General features: G+C 31.1%; 1 protein-coding gene across 2 annotated transcripts in view; it reads right to left on the bottom strand.

The window, feature by feature from the left end:
- Window positions 1-9744: 9744 nt before the first annotated feature.
- Window positions 9745-20180, bottom strand: part of LOC142320230 (esterase E4-like) — a 44213-nt gene continuing 33777 nt past the window's right edge. Inside the window, exons 9-10 of one of the 2 annotated variants that reach the window (XM_075357928.1) lie at window positions 13893-14031; window positions 9745-10028 (exon numbers count right to left, since the gene is read on the bottom strand). In XM_075357928.1, the coding sequence (XP_075214043.1) occupies window positions 9842-10028; window positions 13893-14031 (326 nt within the window). In that variant the 3' untranslated portion in view covers window positions 9745-9841. The remainder of the gene's footprint in view (window positions 10029-13892; window positions 14032-20180) is intronic. The other variant, XM_075357929.1, reaches the window with a different exon arrangement.

Genomic DNA, 20180 nt, shown 5'->3' with positions numbered 1-20180 from the left:
AAACATCCTTTCAAAATCTAGTAAATTAAAGAAAAAAAAAACCCCACAAAACCCTAAGGAAAATAAAAAGACAATACCAAAAAAGACACACTGAAATCAATAGAAGAAGAATTCAAAACATGTAGTCAAGAGACTACCATAAAACCTTTAAAAAGAACTCCTAAAATACGACCCCCCCCCCCAACCTTACTAATGAAAGATGAAAACCATAATCTAGCCCATAACAGTAAAGACAATGCAGAAATCCTAGGTAAATATTTCAACAAGCTCCTAAATTGCGAAGAACCAACAGAACTCCCAAACTTCAACACCAGCATCCCAATACTATTTAGCACCAGCACCAGAAAACATCAATCTTCCCATAATAAAAGAAGTCTACCAAACATTTGGTGAGATGAAGAATTACAGAGAGTGGGAGAAGATCAGCCATTTGTAGAGATCTGGAAGCATGCAAGAAGACCAGCAAAAATCGCTGCTCATCAACAGCTGTTAACATTTGGATCAAAGAAGAACTACCAGAATACTGTATGACAGCCCTCATTCAGCCACTACACAAAAAAGCGGACAAAACAGATCCTGAAAACTATAGGGGAATCTCACTGTTAGACAAAACATAAAAAATTCTTTCAAGAATCATCCTCAACAGAAACTATTTACAACTAGAGAAAGAACTAGCAGAATACCAGGGAGGTTTCAGACCCTGGAGGAGCTGTCCAGACCAGATCATGAGTCTCAAGCTAATAATGGAGAACAACAGAAAAAGAAATAGAACATGGTGATAACGTTTGTAGACTTCAAGAAAGCTACGATTGCATCCACAGAGAATCCCCACTAAACGTTATAACATATCTCGGACTACATCCCAAATTAATAAACATGATAAAACTGGTCCTCACAAACATTGAGTCAAAACTGAAATTCAGAGGTGAACTCTCGAAACCATTTGAGATCAATACAGGACTGTGGCAATACGATGGACTTTCACCATTACAATTCAACTGCGCTCCGGAAATGATGAGAAGGAATGGCTTAATCAATACGCCCCAAAAATAAAAATAGGCCAAAAAATCAAAACAAACTGCTTTGATTTCACCGATGACTTGGCACTGCTAACAAACGACATCGATGAAGCTTAAACAGAAATATTAGAACTTCAAAATATTGCAAGTAAGATTGGCTTCAAAATATCATTGGAAAAGATGGAAATTATGCCTTAATCCAACACAATAGAAAGAAGTAAACATAAACGGTAATAAAGTCAAAATAGTAACCCAATTTAAATACCTCGGAGAAATAATAACAAACACCCTAAATGAAAAAACCTCAATCCAAACAAGAACAAACAAACTAGCTAAAGTACAAGATTAGCCTGGTACACCTACAGTAAAAATGTCTATCCATGAGTGCAAAGATAAGACACTAGATTTTGTAACAGTTATAAAATTATAAGCTTATACATATGCAGGAGAAACACTCTTCCAAACAACAAACAATCAAAGTAATCTTCTGTACAAACAATCAAAGCTTGATAGACTCTAGTAAATCAAAAGACGAACTGGAAGAACCTGCATCACCAAAAAGTACCAGAAAAATGGGGAGTGGTGGATCGCACCACAACTCCCAATAAAGTTGTGTACTCAGAGTTAGAACCTAACATTGATACCATGCATAAAAGAAGAATAGGATTCTTTGGATACATCATGAGGATGCAAGATTTGAGACCTCTGAAACAGCTGGTTCAGTATAATCTTGACTCGAAAAACACCAAGATAGGATGCAGATGGATCAGAGAAATAAGAGAGGATCTGAAGGAAATTGGCCTTACACTAGAAGACACCACAGACAAGATAAAATTAAGCAAAAAAAAAACACTGACAAAAACAGTCGTTCCAGACTCACAAGAAAAACCACGAGAAATTACCCGGTCATCGAAGAAATTGCATATTACTGTTCGCCGGTGTGCAATTGCTCTGTCTTGTAGCCAGCAATCACGTTTATAGTTTTGCATGTAGCAAAACTATAAACTGCATGATTGTTTCTTGATACCGTTCAGTGCGATTTTCCCAAATTGTGTAGAGCCTAGGGAATTTTTCAAACTTACTTGCAATTTTAACAAACAAAATTATTGTTCTTTTTTAAATCGATGTGTTGTAAGCTACAAAGTTCAAATATCATACTGGCAAACGCGATTTATTGCTAAATATCGGTCTATTAATTTATCGATAATTAATTATTCCAAAAGTTGCGCAATTGAGATAAACTTTGATCGGTTATATCTCCGGAGATAATTAACGAAACGAAACTTTCTTTTTTAAAAAGAAGCTTCTTTCTAAGTACTTTTAAGGTGTGCTTTTTAAATTAATTTAGATAAAAATTCGTGAAGATATTCAGTTTGTTTAAAAGCAAAAAATTGCAATTTTTGCTTTTTTGCTCCGCATGCCAGGAGGCGGAGGCAGATTTCACCGGTTCTAAGAAAGGGAAAAAAAGATTTTCAACTTAAAATTAAGAAAAATTTCAAATTTACTCAATACGACAATAGTTGCACGTGAAAAAAAGTTTCACATATTTAGCGTACGACAAGCCCCACCTTCTTACAATTCCAGCAATATTTTGGTCATCCCTAGCCGTAAGGGTTGGTTATATCAAAAATTGTTTCAGAAAAAAGTTTTAGGTAATGTTTAGAGGACTAACCACCACTTTAAACCGATTCGAAACTGTGCATATTAATGGAGGTATGATTTTTTTTGTCTTCGAAACCTCATTTTTCCACCCCGTGGGCCGATGGTTGGTGATATCAAAAATATTTGACTTAGATAAGTTTTAGGCCCTTATCCACAACAGTAGGAACTTTAAACGAATTCGATATTTTACTTAATAAGAAAGTTATGGTGATATTTTGTTTTTTCGAAAAAGCTCCCCTATTTCCATTACCACGGTCCGACTTTGCGTATTAACGAACTCGACCGAGATTTTGGATCGTTATATTTAATGTATAATTTGAAAGTGATTGGTGTAAAATTACGGCAGTTACCGTGTTCACAAGAAGTGAAATATACATATAGATATATAAATGTATATATAAACTTTTGAACTGACGGTGGTTTTGGGGTCTGGGGATGTGAAACGCGAAGATATGTCGAAAGTTTCCGGAGATCGAATCATGGTACCCATTACAATAGGTAGCTGCTTTCTTATGAAATCTACCTATAATTCTCCAGGCTCTCCTTACAAACCGATTTAACATTTTCAAAATGCATTTGAAAGTTTGAGTGCTCTTTTATGAGTGATTAGATTTTCTAGTATCTAGAGACTTTTATTTTAAGCTGTACACAATTTGGAAAAAATGCATTTTTTTTAAAATCTGGATCGCAAAATTATTGTGCAAAACTGTTAGACCCATTTTCTTGAAACTTGGAGTGCTGTTTTATCATATCAAAAGGTTCTTTGAGGCAAAATCTGAAGGTCCTATATATAATATAAGTACTCAAAAAAAATTCCCAAAAAATCTTATTTTTTCATTTTTTGACAGATATTGCCATTTTTGCATTAATAATAACGTATTTTTTGATTTGCAATCAATGATATTGAGTGTAAAATTTAATAACAAAACTTATTTCTACTCTCGATCTTTTCTCGCAAATGAACAGAAATCTAGTTATTTAAGGAAATGGGAGAAATAAATCTGATGAGGACACCACATGACTTCCTTATACGTCTATTAAGTTACATATACACATTTTTGCTGCAATTCATTTAAATTATTTCATTTGAAAGTGAGATACGATCCTCCAATTCTTTAACAAAAGTGGACAGTTACACAATTGCTAAAACATTAGGTTACAGTAAAAGTCCCCTTGATTACTATTTAAATAAATTGTTTACCAAATAATCCAATAATAAAAACTGATTATTCTACAGCGTAAGGTCAAAATTAATATTTTTGTACCAGTATACAGAAGTTCACTAAACGGAATAGTTTAATTATTATTAACTTTTATTTATACGGCACACGAGAAATCTGAAATACAAACCATAAATCTTGTGCATATTACGCACAAGTGAAAAAAATTTTCAACCATCACTTTAAATTGAATACAATTGGAAAATGTATTTTATTTTTCTTTCAAATAATTAAATAAATTGATTTTTTTAAAAAATAAATATACAATTTTTATAAGAATTTGCTAAGAAAATCCAAAAATAATATGATTCTAAATTATAATTTTCAATTAATATTAAATAATCAGATATTTCACCAAATTTTTTACATATTAATATCTATTAAATTATATTTACACATTTATATGTAAAAGGAGATGAAGTTTGATAATTTTAATTTCGATTGTAATCAAAAAGGGAGATGCACAACTAGTTGTTACAACAGTCCTAAATCCAAAATTTCAACATCCTACGCCTAATAATTTTTGAGTTATGCGAGATACATACCCACATACATACATACGTACGTACAGATGTCACGCCGAAACTAGTCAAAATGGATTCAGGGATGGTCAAAATGAATATTTCCGTTGAAATATGAAAACCGAAATGTTTCGCAATCACAATACTTCCTTTACTTCGTACAATGAAGTAAAAATGAATATTTTTGCGTTTATTTTACATTTTGTTTAATAAAAATTTAAGCTCACCTTTTTCAACTGGCGCATAACGAAATAATTATTTATGATGATATAACGGAAGCATTAAAGCAAAAAATTAGCGATTATACAGAAAAAGTCCAATCCAAAACAGATACCTCCTGGACTATAGACCATTTTTCAAATAATATTAATTTCATTCAAGTATAATCATTTTTTAAATTAAAAAATTGGTATGTTTATTTTGATAATATGATTTTAAAATGTTTATATTAATCAAAAAATAATATCAAGATGAATTGATATTTGGAAGTAAAAAATTTCATTGATAATATTTAGTGATAATATGCGTGTGTACAGACTCTTGAAGTAATTAAATAAATAATTGTTTATCAATTATTTTAAAGAAATTTATTTTTTTAAATTCCGCATAATCTCCACTTCAAAGAACACTTCCGTTCGAAGAGGCAAGTAATAATAAATGCTATATGTTTACTAGCTGTTAATTTTTACTAACGTATCAAGCCTCTCAAAAAATATGACCTTCAGTTGTTTATTTAGTAGACGGGAGATTTTAATAAAATCAGAAATGATTGTAAACATCACTTCTGAGAAAACTTCATTATATATATTTAACTTAATCTATCATCATGAATATTAAAACATCGACTAAATAAGAGTATAAAAGTACAAATTCTTAAGTAAACATTTTTTGTTCAACATGTTTTTTTTCTAAGAAATTTAAGATTTTAAAATTAAGAAAAATATGAAAAGAAATATTTTATGAAATATAAAGACTTGATAAAAAACAATTCAGATTTCATAAATGCTAAAAAACTAAATGATGAAGAATTTTGCTTATCGGAAGACTACGGAGCAGGCCAAAAAAGATGTTCATTGACAATTTTTTCTTTATCGGCTATAGCATTAATGCTGCTGCGGTACATGGCTACTTAGGGAAAGTATAGAGATCGGTAAACATTTTGGGTGCCGGATTTTTTTTTTGTGCAAATGTCGACGTTTCAAGGAGATTATAATAAAAATATTAGTCTAGAAAACACGCGTATCTGTGTTAGAGTAAATTTTAATTAATATTATCAGATTTGTTCAATGAAAATTCTTCGAAAATGGGTCAAAAAATTTCTGCATGAAGAGCATTGATGGTATTAAATTTTGGACAAAATTATTATTGCCATTAATTGTGGAAAATATTTACCTTGAGCGTTTTAAAGGATAAATTCATAAAATGAAATTCTCATTCATATATTGTTAAATGATTAAAAACAAATTTTTTTATAAGGAATACATCATTTTGTCAAACAAATTGGCAAAAATCTTTTATTACATTTTCTACATTAAGGATCTTGGAAGGAATTTCATTAATGTAAAGAATGAAAAGCAGATGACACAATTGGAAAACTGAGGAACGTGCGATGGATCAGTATACATACTAGAAATCCTTTTTAAATCTTTACTTTGAATATTCGTTCAAAAAGATAGGATTGTTCTTTCTGATACCAAAAAGACTTCTGAAAGTCGATATATACATCATCAACTTGTTTTCTACCTTTGATCTCAGGGAATATGAATTATAACATTTGATTACGATTAGTTACTGTAGACCTCTTAGACAAAAAGCCATGCTGATAAGACAAGATGCTATGAAACAGAGCAGAATATAAATATTGGTGGATAATTTTTTCAAAAACTTTTGAAATCACATTCAACAGTCATACAGTCCTAAAGTTTGAAATTAATCGGAGATTTCCGTTTTTAGAAATAGAGAAAACCAGTGATTGAGGGAAATTCCGCTTGTTAAACTTAAATAGCTCTTGACATATTGGACTGATAAAATCATCCAAACCTTTGATTATATATGATGGATTACCATCAATACCAGCTGCAGCTGTACGTCTAAGTCTAGAAAATATTAATGCATTCACTTCAAATGCACAAAAAAAAAAACAGAAAATGAAACCAAAGAATAGCATTATAACAATACAGTCAAAATTCATTCGAAATTCTAGATATCCTATTATTCAGGAAACTAAACTGGATATATACTTAGTGGTCACCTTCCTAATAACGTTAAGGGCAACAATAGTGTTGTATCTTTCTTGCTCATAACACTCATGAAAATCTCCCAACTATACTTGAGAATTTCTGGAGACTTTAAGAAATTAATATTGATGGTTCAGTTAACCTTGTGAAAAACATTTTCAGTCTAACACTACTTGAAATAAGACAAATTAGTCATGTTGTTACCACAAAAAGATAATAACATTCAATTAGGTGATTCTTTTGTTAATGCTAAAGATAAATTCTTATCTTTTAGAAGAAAACTAATCAACAATGCCAACCTTAAAAAGGACTATTTAGTAATAATTAGAATTAGGTCACATGACATTACTCATTTCCAATGATTTGTTAATTAACAAATCGAATGTGTGCTATTTACCCCGCCATCCAATATTCAAGCCCAATCTAACTAACTACTAAAATTCAAGTTGTCTTTGACGGTTCATCTAAAACGACTAATGGCCTATCCCTCAATGATACTTTATTAGTCAGACCTGTAATCTAGCAAGACCTATTTCCATATTGCTTAGATTCAGATTCAATAATTACATCATTACAAAATGTATGTGTTACATCACAATTACAAAATGTATCATCAGGTATTAGTTAAACCTAGTGATTACAATTTACAATGTGGCATGATTCTCCAGATCAAGTTATAAAATACTTCGCATTATCAACCGTAATGTATGGGTCTGCTTGTGCACCATATTTAGTCACTAGAGTCTAATTCAAATAGCTAATGAAAATGAGAATGATTTTCCACAAGCCTCTAAGGTCATTTGAAATTATTTTTCTGTTGATGGTCTTACAACAGATTCAGATAACTTAAGTTATTCCGCTGAAAATTTATATTTCTAAATCATTACAACAATATGGTTTTCCATTCCATTAATGGTTTATAATAGTAAATGGTTTTCACAACTCTTCCATTCCTTCAAATCAAGAACAAAATATACGTACTTTAGGAGTTCTTTGGAATAATTCTTCAGACACGCTACTTTTCCCAACTACTCATTCTAATAATTCTAAAAAACACTCTGAAAGAAATATTCTGTCCATTATAGTCGGTCTATTTGATCCTTTAGGACTCATTGGTCCTATTATTCTCACACAAACATTTTATGCAATTGTTGTGGAAACTTAAAATTAATTAGGATGAAATATTACCCAACTTGTTTTTATCACAATGGTTCAATTTATGCAACCAGTTGCATTTGATTGAATCAAAATAAATTGGTCCATCAAACCTAACATTGATAGTAGAGTTAATTCTATTCAAATACATGGATTTTCCGATGCCTCTGAACAAGACTATGGCTGTTGCATTTATATACGTATTGTATATGCCAACCATACAATTTCTTCTAATTTACTTTGTTCTAAATTAAAATTAGCCCCCTTAAAACAAATTACACTACCTAGACTTGAACTTTGTGGTTGTTTTCTACTTAGTCGTTTATTATTAAAGGTAGTTACTGTCTTAAACATACATAGTGATGAGATATATTTACACACAGATTCTACTGTAGCACTACATTGGATTCATGGACAACCATCTAATTGGAGAGTATTTGTCAGCAATAAAATTTCTGAGATTAAGAAAAATACTTTAAATGCTAATTGGCATTATGTCAAATCCTCTGATAATCCAGCAGACATATTGTCTAGATGTTGTTCACCAAGTAAATTACTTGACATGTCACTTTGGTGACATGGTCCTCAATGGCTTTCACAATTTTCTTTTCATTGGCCAAAGGATAATAATATTACTTTTAATAACTGTAATATGAATTCTTAATGTTTAATAGAAAAACGCAAAAATATAGTAACAACATTAGTATCTACTGTTGTATTTGATTACAGAGAACGACTTTCTTCACTACACACTTTAATTCGCACATTTAGTTTCGGTTTTAGATTTTTTTTAGATTTTTTTGGTAAATCAAATCAATTGGAACGAATCATTGGTTTCTTAACTACTAAGGAATTAAATCATTCTCTTAACCTTTTTATTCAATAATCGCAACACATGAATTTTAGTAACGAAATAAATAATCTTAAAAATAATCATTCTACTTCTAATCATAGTAAACTTATATCACTTGATCCATTTCTGGATATTTTAGGCTTACTTCATGTAGGAGGCAGATTACAATACTCTGTATTATATTACCATGTCAAACATCCTGTTATTTTACATCCAAATGCAAATATTACAAAACTGATTATTAATGCTGAATATTTGCATCTTTCACCATGAAATAATATGTTCATGTTCAATCAATAAAGAATAATTTTTTCTGAACATGAAACAAAAATTTATTGATTTTAAGACACGGTGTAATGAAGTTCTAGAAAAATTCAGATGTAATGTGTTGAATGAAAATATCTGGTGGAAATTTTTCAACTTCAGTATGTGTATTTTTTTTAAATTACACACAAGGATAATTTTTCCCTTCTGAAAGTATTATCAGCATCATCATCATATATAAAAAATATGTTTACATGAAAACTCTTTGCATCTACACTTCAAATTTTTTTGTTGATGGCATTTCACTGGTGTCCAGGTCCTCATTCCTGACTTGATTTAGAGAATAATTGTTCCTTTTTTGTAAATTTATGATGTTGCTTTGAAATTTCATGGGTCTTCTGTGAAATTTTGACTGAAAATATTATAAAAAAAGTGTGTGTTGTTAAGAATCTGTGACATGAGTGTCAAGTCAACCCTTACATTTGTGTTAGGTAATGAATTTACCTAACGAAAGAAAGTGATTTCTATGGTAGCCATCTGATGATGATTATCAAATAATCTCACTATAATGAGATATACGAGTATATCGTGAAATGCAGCACAAATTTAAACTATCACAAAGAATTGCTACTGTTATAAATTATAAATTTTTCCTTTAAAATGGGGTTAAATTTGAGATTATGGCACTAATAATATTTAAGAGTAATTTTAGAGTATAAAACTAGCATTAGTGGCAAAGAAGACCAGGTTTATAAAAAATGTTGATGATTTTTACTTTTTTCTAAGTGAAAGTAACTAAATAAACATAAACATAAACTAATATTTATTTTATTCAATAAATAGAACATTAACAATTTAATAACACATGTTATGTAATCTAAATTGTTACTTTCAAACAAAACTGTAAAAATTATAATTCAGTTTTAATTAATACATTATTTGATGTTAATTTATTTCTCCATTCTAAATTCTTCCAAAAGTTAATTTTTTCTTTATAAAAACCATTTTCCATTCTTGTTTTACCATATTCAATGTGATAGTAGTTCATGTGTTTCCTAGAGAATTTTTCCCAGTCTTTTGAGTTCGGTGTTGGATTTCTGGAAAAAGATGTAAAATGTGATACAAATTATTGTGTTGTAGAAGACTGCAATGACTATATTATGCAGGCAGATACTGAGTTTGTAAGATTGAAAATTAATTTATAATTAAAATAATTACTCTCATTTTTACTAAATACACATTTAGAAATAATTGTAACAAAATATAATACAATTATAATATTACATAATTATATCATAATTTATGCTTATTTTTACTAACACACCTTTAGAAATAGTAGTACTAAAATTCAGGTTTGTAAGTACTTTCAAATTTTCTTTGTTATGAATTTGGTACCTCAATAATATATTATTGCCAATTTAAATATTTCCAGCAATTCCAGAATATAAATTGAGACTATTGAATTTCTGTATTCAATTTCCTTCCTCTTAATTCAGTCTTAATTCACTTTTCCATTCAGCCTGTTAGAAATACTAACAGGAATAGGAAATCCAAGGCCCTTGTTTCCCCTTCTTATTGGTGTTTTAAGAGACATATATTAAATAAATGCATTTATTAACATATAATATTAGTTACAATAAGCAATAAACACAAAATCATTACTTTTTAAAAACTGAACCAATTCTAGCGCATCAGTTTATAAACTGATGTGCTTCTTTAGTTGCAGAAAAACATTTTCAATAACCTCTTTGGAGTGATCTTATGACTAGGCTCATAGATTCATGTGACTGATAGAGAACTTAGCAACATTTTGGTTTTTCATCATCAGTGAAGAAGATTTTATTTTTAATTAATTAATTTATTTGCAATCAGCTATTTGATTATAACTAAGTAAAGGGGCAGACATAAATGATTGAATGAGAACCCCAACTAGCACTTAATAGCCCTAATATAGTAAAGAGTAAAAAAAGGCAATTCTAACTGAAAAATTGAAAACTAAATTTTTGTTCTTTATACAATGTAGAAAATGTATACAAAAAGTTACCAATTTTCAAATCTAACCACTAAATTTAGATAACTATATACTATTAGATTTATACAAAAACTGCAATTTTAAAACTAAAATTATTAAAATATCTAATTACAGTATTTCCGTTTTTATTATCAATATATTTACAAGTGTACTTATATCTTAATATCATTAATAGATAAAATAAAATAAGCAGAAGCGATATTTTTATTTAATTTATTACTGATGATAATTATTATATACTGCTAGGAAGTTAAATTACAAATTCATATATTTAGTGTTTCCTATCACTGAGATCTAAATCACAATGTCACTTTAAATGTCAGATATCTTGACTGTTGTCTTGAAGATTCACTGCTAAGATATTATTCTGGAATCCCTGGAGCATTTCTACATTCATCTTGCTAGTTACAAGTCCTCCAGACTTATATTCCACATTTTCATATTGGCTTCAATGTTGCTTTATAAATCAGGTGTTTACTGTCAGTTAATACAAGTGAATGTTTTTCTATTACCTTTTTGAAACAAATATTGAGCTCTTTCCTACTGAAGGCAACATGATATCTCCAGATAAATTTCCAGTCTAGAAGCAGACCAAGATATCTTACTGTAGTTTTGGCTTCATGATTTAAATGAACAGGTGGATAACTCTCTCTATTCAAAGTGAAAGTGACATGACAAGACTTATTAGTATTTTCTTATTTTTTCACTTATCTTACCATTGCTGCACGTCACTTAGATATTGCTAGGCATTATATGCTGCAACAACAGGATCATTATTGGCACAAAGAATATCTTTGTCATCAACCACCTCAGATGTTACTAGGAACACCATCAGATGTATACAGGAATAAAGCACTCCTCTGAGGACTGGACCATGAGAAACACCAGATTTAATGTCACAATATTATGAAAAAAGCTTCTTTATACTTTACCTGAAATATTCTGTTCTGAAAATAAGATTAAATAAATGCACAGTATTGTTTTCTTAAGCTTGAATAGGATACCCAAATGTCAAATGCATGATATTCATCAAGAAAAACAACTCAACAAATTTTTTTTAAGGCTATTAGTACTAATGGCAACTATTGGACTGACTTGCTCAATAGCGGGATGACCATCAGGGAACTCAAATTTGTAATCTTGCAAAGAACTTAGATAATTAGAGCAAACGAATCGGCCAATATGATAAAACTTGAAAAACAATTTTTCAGATTTGGTGTCATAATACATTTTTAAAACCTTCCAGTTTGAAGGAAAATGTTGGAATTTTATTATTCCTAATTAACCTTAGAATCTGGTTGTACAGGTATTTTATTTTAGTTGGCTACTTTCTATAGCAAAATATCAATCTTCACTGTAGCTGGTAAATTTTTTATATGTGTTCGGAGAAATTAGTTTTTTATTTTGAGTATTAGTTCTTTCAAGTCCACGTTTGCTCAGTTAAATTGTGTTTATTTGCTGGGTGCCTACTAGTACTCAAGGCATGCCATAAACACCTCTTATTAATAATTCCCTCTTATGAATGGGCTCTTATGTAATTTCCTGGGAATAATAGGAATTTTCCAATTCTATGGAGTGAAAGATGAGTATACTTACCGAAGCAGCTTTTTGAAGTTAAGAGGTAATGTATTGTGTACCTTCACTGACTTTATTAGATATTTCCAGAAATAAGATTTAGATTGTGATCAGTAACAAGCAAAATTGTACCAATTTGTAATTTTATTGCATAAAGATGGTTGTACGAATTTGTGTTTTTATAGAGCAAAGACAGTTTTTGAAGATTTCTCAACAATCTGTATGATAACCCTAAGTATGCTCAGTAAATGGTCAGAAGAACAACCGCAGCAGCTTTTAATATTGGTGTACAACTCATTGATAACTTTTAAAACAAAACATAATTTGGTAAATCAGAATTTCTGTTTGAATAATGGGCCAATATGTAGGTTTCCCTGTTGATAACATAAAGTAATTATGGATTTCTATGCATGCTTATAGCTCTTGTCCTTTCGGTTAACAAACCTTGAACCCCAGTGGATGTGTTGGGATTTACAATCACCACTGATTATAAAATGACAGCAATGATCCTTAAAGAAGTCGTGGAACATTTCAACGACTTCTTTAAGGACTTAATATAGGATGCCTTGATGGGCAGTAAGTAGGTTGCTGAAAGTGACATCTTTGCCAGTTGAAGTGAAAGAACAAACTTGAATGTGATTAGAACTATAAGAAATTATTTCATAATATTTAATAGACAATTTAATGAGAACTGCATTAGCTCCCTCTAGCGTATTTGAAGAAGCTCAAACGGTATTTAACATATTTATACGGCATTTAACATATAATTTCATTTTAGCAAAACAAACATGTATCATCAAGAGCAACACTATCAGCTAATTGATGAATAATATAACATATTAAATTACAGATTTAACTGCACAAAATTTATACCTGACAAATGTGCATAAAAAATAATCAACTACTACTTTTTTCATCCTCAGTGGCACTGTAGTTATCTAATAATCTCTGTAATCATAGACGATGACTACAAAGGCACAAGAAAGATAGTAAATAAAAATAAAAAAAATTGTTTTTAATAACAGTTAGTAATTAATTTTAAAGATCAGTATTCATTTAATTAACTCTAGGTTATGAGTAAGGTAATCCAGTATCACACATTTATTTCAGAATCATGATAAAACATATTAATTGCAGCATCTGAACTAAGTCAAGCCAAATTTTTTTTGGTGATAATGAATGTTTGATTTTAACAATAATCACAGCAAAAGTAAGTATTTAAAACCAGCAAAACAATTTTTTAAGAATGTTAAATATCTCAAATATCAATTTAAGTGACTAAATCTTACAAGCTAAAATTTTGCAAGGATCACTGAATAAGAACGAATCAACTAAAAGTTGTTATAATATTTACCCATATTTAGCAAAATCTGTCCACATTCTAACCACTTCTTCTGACACTTTCTTATCAATATCTTCTCTCTTTTTTATTTCCTTCAGGAAAGAAAAGTTCATTGGAAAAATATAGAAACAATCTTCTCCATGACCTACACATACACAAAAAAAAATTACATATATATATATATCTATATACACACAGAATGTGTTACGAACAGATGGAGAAACTTTCAGGACATGTTCTACTGGTGAAAATAATGAAAAAGGTTCCATAAACATAGATCCGCAAATGCTTTGTTTTCGAGTTACGGTTAGCGAAAGATTTTGCCCGGATTTCAGCTCTTCTAATAAAAAGAAGCCCTACTGTAATTTTTGGGACTCAAATAAAGCAGTACAGTTGGTGGTTTCTTATGTAATTAGAGCTGAGAAATAGGATAAAACAAGTCGTAGAACTGTAACTTCCTTAGTTTTTAAGATATCCGACGTAAAACACTAAATTTGGTGTGGAAAAACAAGTTTTTTAGGTTTGTATACAATAGGTTTGTTAAATGACTAATAAATGAGAAAGAATTAGTAACAAAACTTGTAGAGAATAATTCTGAGAAAATTAATGTAAATACAGCCAATAAAAAGTTTTAAAAATCGGTTTTTTATTGAAACAAAACAGACGAAAAATATACAGAAAACCTTACTCTTTCTGTACCAAATAAACAGTATTCAGCACGTTGAGCGCCACAGCCGTCAAATGGGCGCTACTATTCGCGGAAGAACTAAAACATATTTTTTGTAAAATGAGAGTAGGAACAGTGAATTTAGTGCCGAAAGTGACTCTGAATATGAATATTTAGATGACAGTGATGTCGAATCGGGTAGTGAAAGTGATCTGAGTGAAGATGAAAATCTTACTGACATTCAGCTGTGCAAACTATATACAGAGAAACTGAAACCAATGACGATGATATTTAGACAACTGAAAATGACATGGATACAAATATACCTGTGACCGGACAGAACAGAACTTGACAGAATATGAAGAAACAGAACTATGAAAAACATAACATATCATATTTACATTCATCTGATTTTAATTGATTAAAGAAAATACATTCTGTACCAAAAACCACTCGACGTACAACAAATACGAAAGTGGCGAGTAATTTTGTGTGGTGACCGGTTCATTGGAATTAAAAAAATTGATTTTGTTGAAAATCCTAGTCTTCGTATTCCCGTTCCAATTAATGGTAAGCCAATTAACTATTTTCAGCTACTAGCTGATAATATTTTTTTTAACTTGATTGTGAATGAAATGATTAATAATTACACAGAAGTCTTAGAACAAGATTTAATCACCATAAATTTTGTTTATCATGGAAACCTGCAACAAAAGACGAATTTCGCATGTTTCTGGTACTTGATTTACACATGAGAAACATTAAATTGAACAAAATAAAAGATTGTATCCATTATTTAATAGATAGGCTTTCCATAATTATATGAGCCGGAATAGATTTATGGTAATTATGAGAGGTCTTCATTATTGTAATAATAAACAAGCAACAGGTAATCATATTCATAATATACAACTTTTAATTGATTTTTTTTTAGTGAAAAACAGGCTAATCTGTACTATCCCAAAAAGGAATTACATATAGACGAGTCTATGATTTTGTGGCGAGGGTGCCTAATTTTTCGACAGTACTCGTAGGAATAAAAAAAATATACATTAATACAGGATTAAAAACGTATTAGATAAACAGTATTTTAAAATCAATAATGTAATTTATGAAATGATGAATACTTATAAATAAAATTGTTATTATCAATTGAAACAAAGACTCGTAGTTGTGATTTATATTCTGGAAGCTCCTTTTCCGGAAGTAACTGAAGATCCTGTAGGCTAATTCATGACTGATCCTATAGATGATATCCATGACAGAACTATCGTTGAATCGGTCCAGAAATACTTTTTGGTCACATTAATCTTCAAAGACGATAATGTTTTTTGAGCCAATTCTGATGCTAACGTAGCGCCGCATAACTCTAATCTTGGCAGCGTTATCGCCTTGATTGGAGCGACTCTTGTTTTGGAACAGATCAACCGGCTTTCAGTGTGACCGTTTGCATATTCACTTCTTATATACACACAGGCTCCATAATCTGCTTGAGACGCGTCAGAAAATGTATGTAGTTGCAGTGAAATGATTTGGGAGTCCGAGATGATACATCTAGGAATTCGTAGTTGATTAAGGTCTGCTAATGAATGTTTATATTTATAATTAATTGTATACACTTGGTGTGAATATGGATAGGTACGCTGTCATCCCAGGATAACTTTAATTACCATAAATCTTGTATAATTACCTTTTCCTTTAAAATAATAGGACTGACTAAGCCTAGAGGATCAAAACGTTTGGAAACCTCCGAGAGAATGGTTCTTTTTGTGACGCGATTCTTATCCTTAATATCTGTATTTATTGTAAACTGAAATGTATCATTTTGCGAGTTCCAGTGAATTCCAAGTGTTTTGACTGTATGGTCGTTTGTTATGTTGTAGTTGTGCCCTGAATCGCAATTTTCTGGTTGCAGGTTTTCAATCAATTGATGGTTGTTTGCGCGCCATTTTCTTAAATTAAATCCCCCTTGTTTACAACACTTTATTAATTATGTCTGCAGTTCTAAAGCTTCTCATATAGAATTTGTCCCAGTTAGCACATCATCCACATAAAAATCTGTGAGAATAACTTCTGCTGCTTTAGGAAATGTATTAACACTGTGAAGTGCTAGTTGCTTTAAGGTTCTAGTGGCTAAAAATGGCGCTGAAGCTGTCCCATATGTAACAGTCAATAATCTGTACGTTTTGATCTGTTGAGATGAATCTTCTCGCCAGAAAATTAGCTGATACTGTGTCTGTTGTGGTTCTACTAGAATTTGTCGATACATCTTCTCTATATCGGCGATCATTACATAGATGTGGGAGCGAAATCGTAGTACAATGGAGAATAAGTCCACCTGAACCACAGGTCCAGCCATTAGACACTCATTCAATGAACAATTAGCATCCGACTTACAAGACGCGTCGAACACAACTCGAAGCTTGGTAGTAGAACTATTCTCCCTGACGACAGCGTGATGGGAAATGTGGTACCCTGATTTCTGTACCTCGTCGTCATTGACCAACTCCATGTGATTGAGGTCTTCGTATTCTTTCATGAATTTGGCGTATTGTTGCTTTAATTCTGGGTTTCGGTTTAAACGTTTTTCCAATAAAAGAAACCGTCTTAATGCAATCTCTCGAGTTGAGCCCAAATTGATGATGTTTGATTTAATTGGTAATTGAACGATAAACCTTCCTTCTTCATTTGTCTTTACTGTATGACAATAGATTTTCTCGCAAACTGAGTCTTCTCCTGTCAATAAGGTATCGGACATGTTGAAATGCAATTCTTCAACAGACCAAAATTTTTGAATTTGTTGTTGAACATCTTCTGATGATGATGCAAGACAGCAGTGTAGGGATGGAACATCCGAATGTGAAGACTCTAGTATCTTTCCGGATATTATCCAACCTAAGGAAGTTTTTTGCAGGATAGGATTCCCATCTGCCAATCGTATTTGTCCGACGCATAGAAGGTGATAAAAAACTTCTGCTCCAATGAGAGCATCAGCCTTGTTCGGCTGGTAGAAAAATGGGTCAGCTAAATATATCTTAGGCGGAATAAACAATTTTGAAGTATCAATTGTTGAACTAGGTAGCATTTGAGTAACTTTAGGCAGCACTATTTAGCAGCACTGTTGAACACACTGTGTTTAGATGCCATAAGTGGGATGATATAAGAGACAGGTATACAGCAACAACACCAGAGACTGTAATCAATAGCATGTTGACGAATGAAGATATGTGGATGGAAGTAGCAAATATGGTTGGTGAGATTTTTGAAGGCAGCACTATAAAGTCTAACTGAGTTTGAAAGTTAGAGAATTGTGACTTAATTGTAGTACTAACACGTGAATTAGCAATTGCACTCACATTAGTGATTCTGCTAACATGAGCTTCGATATGCATTCGATGGAGTTTCAGCTTTTGGCAAAGCGCTTCTGTCATAATGTTAACAGATGAACCAGGATCAAGTAACACTCTACATGTATAAGGTGTGCCACAAGAGTCTAATATTTCAATTAGAGCAGTAGCTAAAATAATTTGAGACAAACTATGGTTTTTGATTTGAGAAGTGCATGAAACTGATATAGGAATTGTCGTACTTGATGATTGGTTTGATATTTCTTGAATATCCTGTGGGTTATGTAATAGAGTGTTATAATTTTTAGAACATACTAACCTTACATTCTTTAACCCTATGCCCTTGTCTTAAACAATTCAGACACAATTTTAATTTCTTGACTTGACTGTTTCGTGCTTGCGGAGACATTTTATGAAATTCTGCACAAGTAAAGATTTTATGGGTTTTTTTTACATATCGGGCAGCTATCTGTTTTAGCGTTATTCCTTTCAGTGGCAAAATGAACGGAATTCTGTGTTTTATTAACTAAACGACTACCTTTAAATTCTGCTTTGGTTGGTTGAGCAAGACTAAATTTTCCTTGACAAGTAGCTGCAACAGCCTCTAACGTTTGCGCTCTTTTGTCAAGAAATTCCAGAAACTCTGCAAAGGTAGCAACACGATTAGGAGGAGCATGAATTTGCCATTCTTTTACTGAATTATAATCTAATTTAGTAGCCAACAGGTAAACTAACATAGTATCCCAAGTATCCGTAGGCTGTTTTAAAAATTTTAATGCCCTAATGTGAATGTTAGTTTCATCAATCATTTGTCTAATAGCAAAACTTGAATCCTTGTCTAACTTAGGATAATCAATCAAAGCCTTAATATGACGCTCAATAATGAGGCTTTCATTTTGAAATCTTTTAATGAGTAACTCCCATGCACTTTTATAGTTCTGCGCAGCCAAATCAATTGAATCGATTAATTTAGCAGCGCTTCCCCCTTTCAGGGATTGCCGTAAATAATAAAGTTTATGGACCTCGTCAATATCTGGGTTTTTATCGATAACAGCTGTAAATAATTCCTTAAAACTAATCCAGTCTTCGTATTGTCCAGAGAAGTTCGGTGCGTCTATCTGAGGGAGTTTAACCTTTACAGAATGCGGCAATTCTGACGCAAGTGTTTCTTGTTTAACAGAACTACTCTGTTGAATTGAATTGAGCAACTGTTCGGCCTTGGCAACGGTTTCAAAATATGAGTTTTCGAACTCCAACCGTTCATTTACGTTTTTTGTTTCCAGTTCTGGAGCAGAGTCTAAAATTTCTATTTCATCTTGTATTTTATTGAATTCTTCCCATCTTTCTTTAAACTTATCTAACCGTAATTGCAGTTGGGCTATTGTTTGTATCTCATCAGATGTACAAGAACTAAGGAACGTCTTAAATCTAGCTGATTTTGATTTTATAAGCCCTCGTTTAAAGATTAAAGTTTTCAAATCCACGATTCAAAATGTAAACAGACTGAATGTCTACAAAAAGGTAAAATACGAACGTTTTAAATGCAGCCTTTTAAATTCACATCAATAACATAAACAAAAACAAAATATTATGCAAAATGTACAGATGAGAAATCAATAAATATTATTCTAGTTGTAAAATATGTTTGAGTAAATAAAATTCCAATTAAAACGACGAATGTAAAAATAGATTTGTAAATCAATAATAATGTGTTTAATAACTCCACAAGAACTCATTAAATCAAACATTTGTTTAATGATAGAAAGTTGTTTACCAGGGCAATTATGGGTGGAATGAAAATTACTAAGAATAAAGTAATGAATAATTAGGAGTAACTGGAAATGACGATAAGAAATTGTTATGACTAAGGAATGTATTGGGTTTATGAAAAGTAATTAAAGATAAGGCGAACCACTCACATGAATAATACCACGCATTCACGCAGCATTGCGCGCTTACAGTGCCAGGGTGTCTGTCTCCAAGATCCGTCTGAATAAGTATCATTCATTGTTACACTTACAATGGTTCTATCTTTTTATGTTTTTAATGTTTTACAGTTAATTATCGTGTGCACAAATACTGTTATACGCGCTATGCAAAATAATCATTAGCACTAACTAATGCATTAATTTAACACCATTAAGACAGTATTTTGATTGTAACAAAATGTTTTTTGTTTTATGAACATAAGTTGACTGCACCAAACACTGAATTAAAACGAAAATGTCTGTTGGATTGATTATAAACTACATGAATTGAATATAAACTGTTACTTAATGCACTAAA

Source organism: Lycorma delicatula, chromosome 2 (assembly GCF_047948215.1).
Source record: "Lycorma delicatula isolate Av1 chromosome 2, ASM4794821v1, whole genome shotgun sequence".
NCBI classification, from domain to species: Eukaryota; Metazoa; Arthropoda; class Insecta; order Hemiptera; family Fulgoridae; genus Lycorma; species Lycorma delicatula.
Note: the sequence above shows the minus strand (reverse complement) of the source record. Positions and strands in the feature narration are given on the sequence as shown.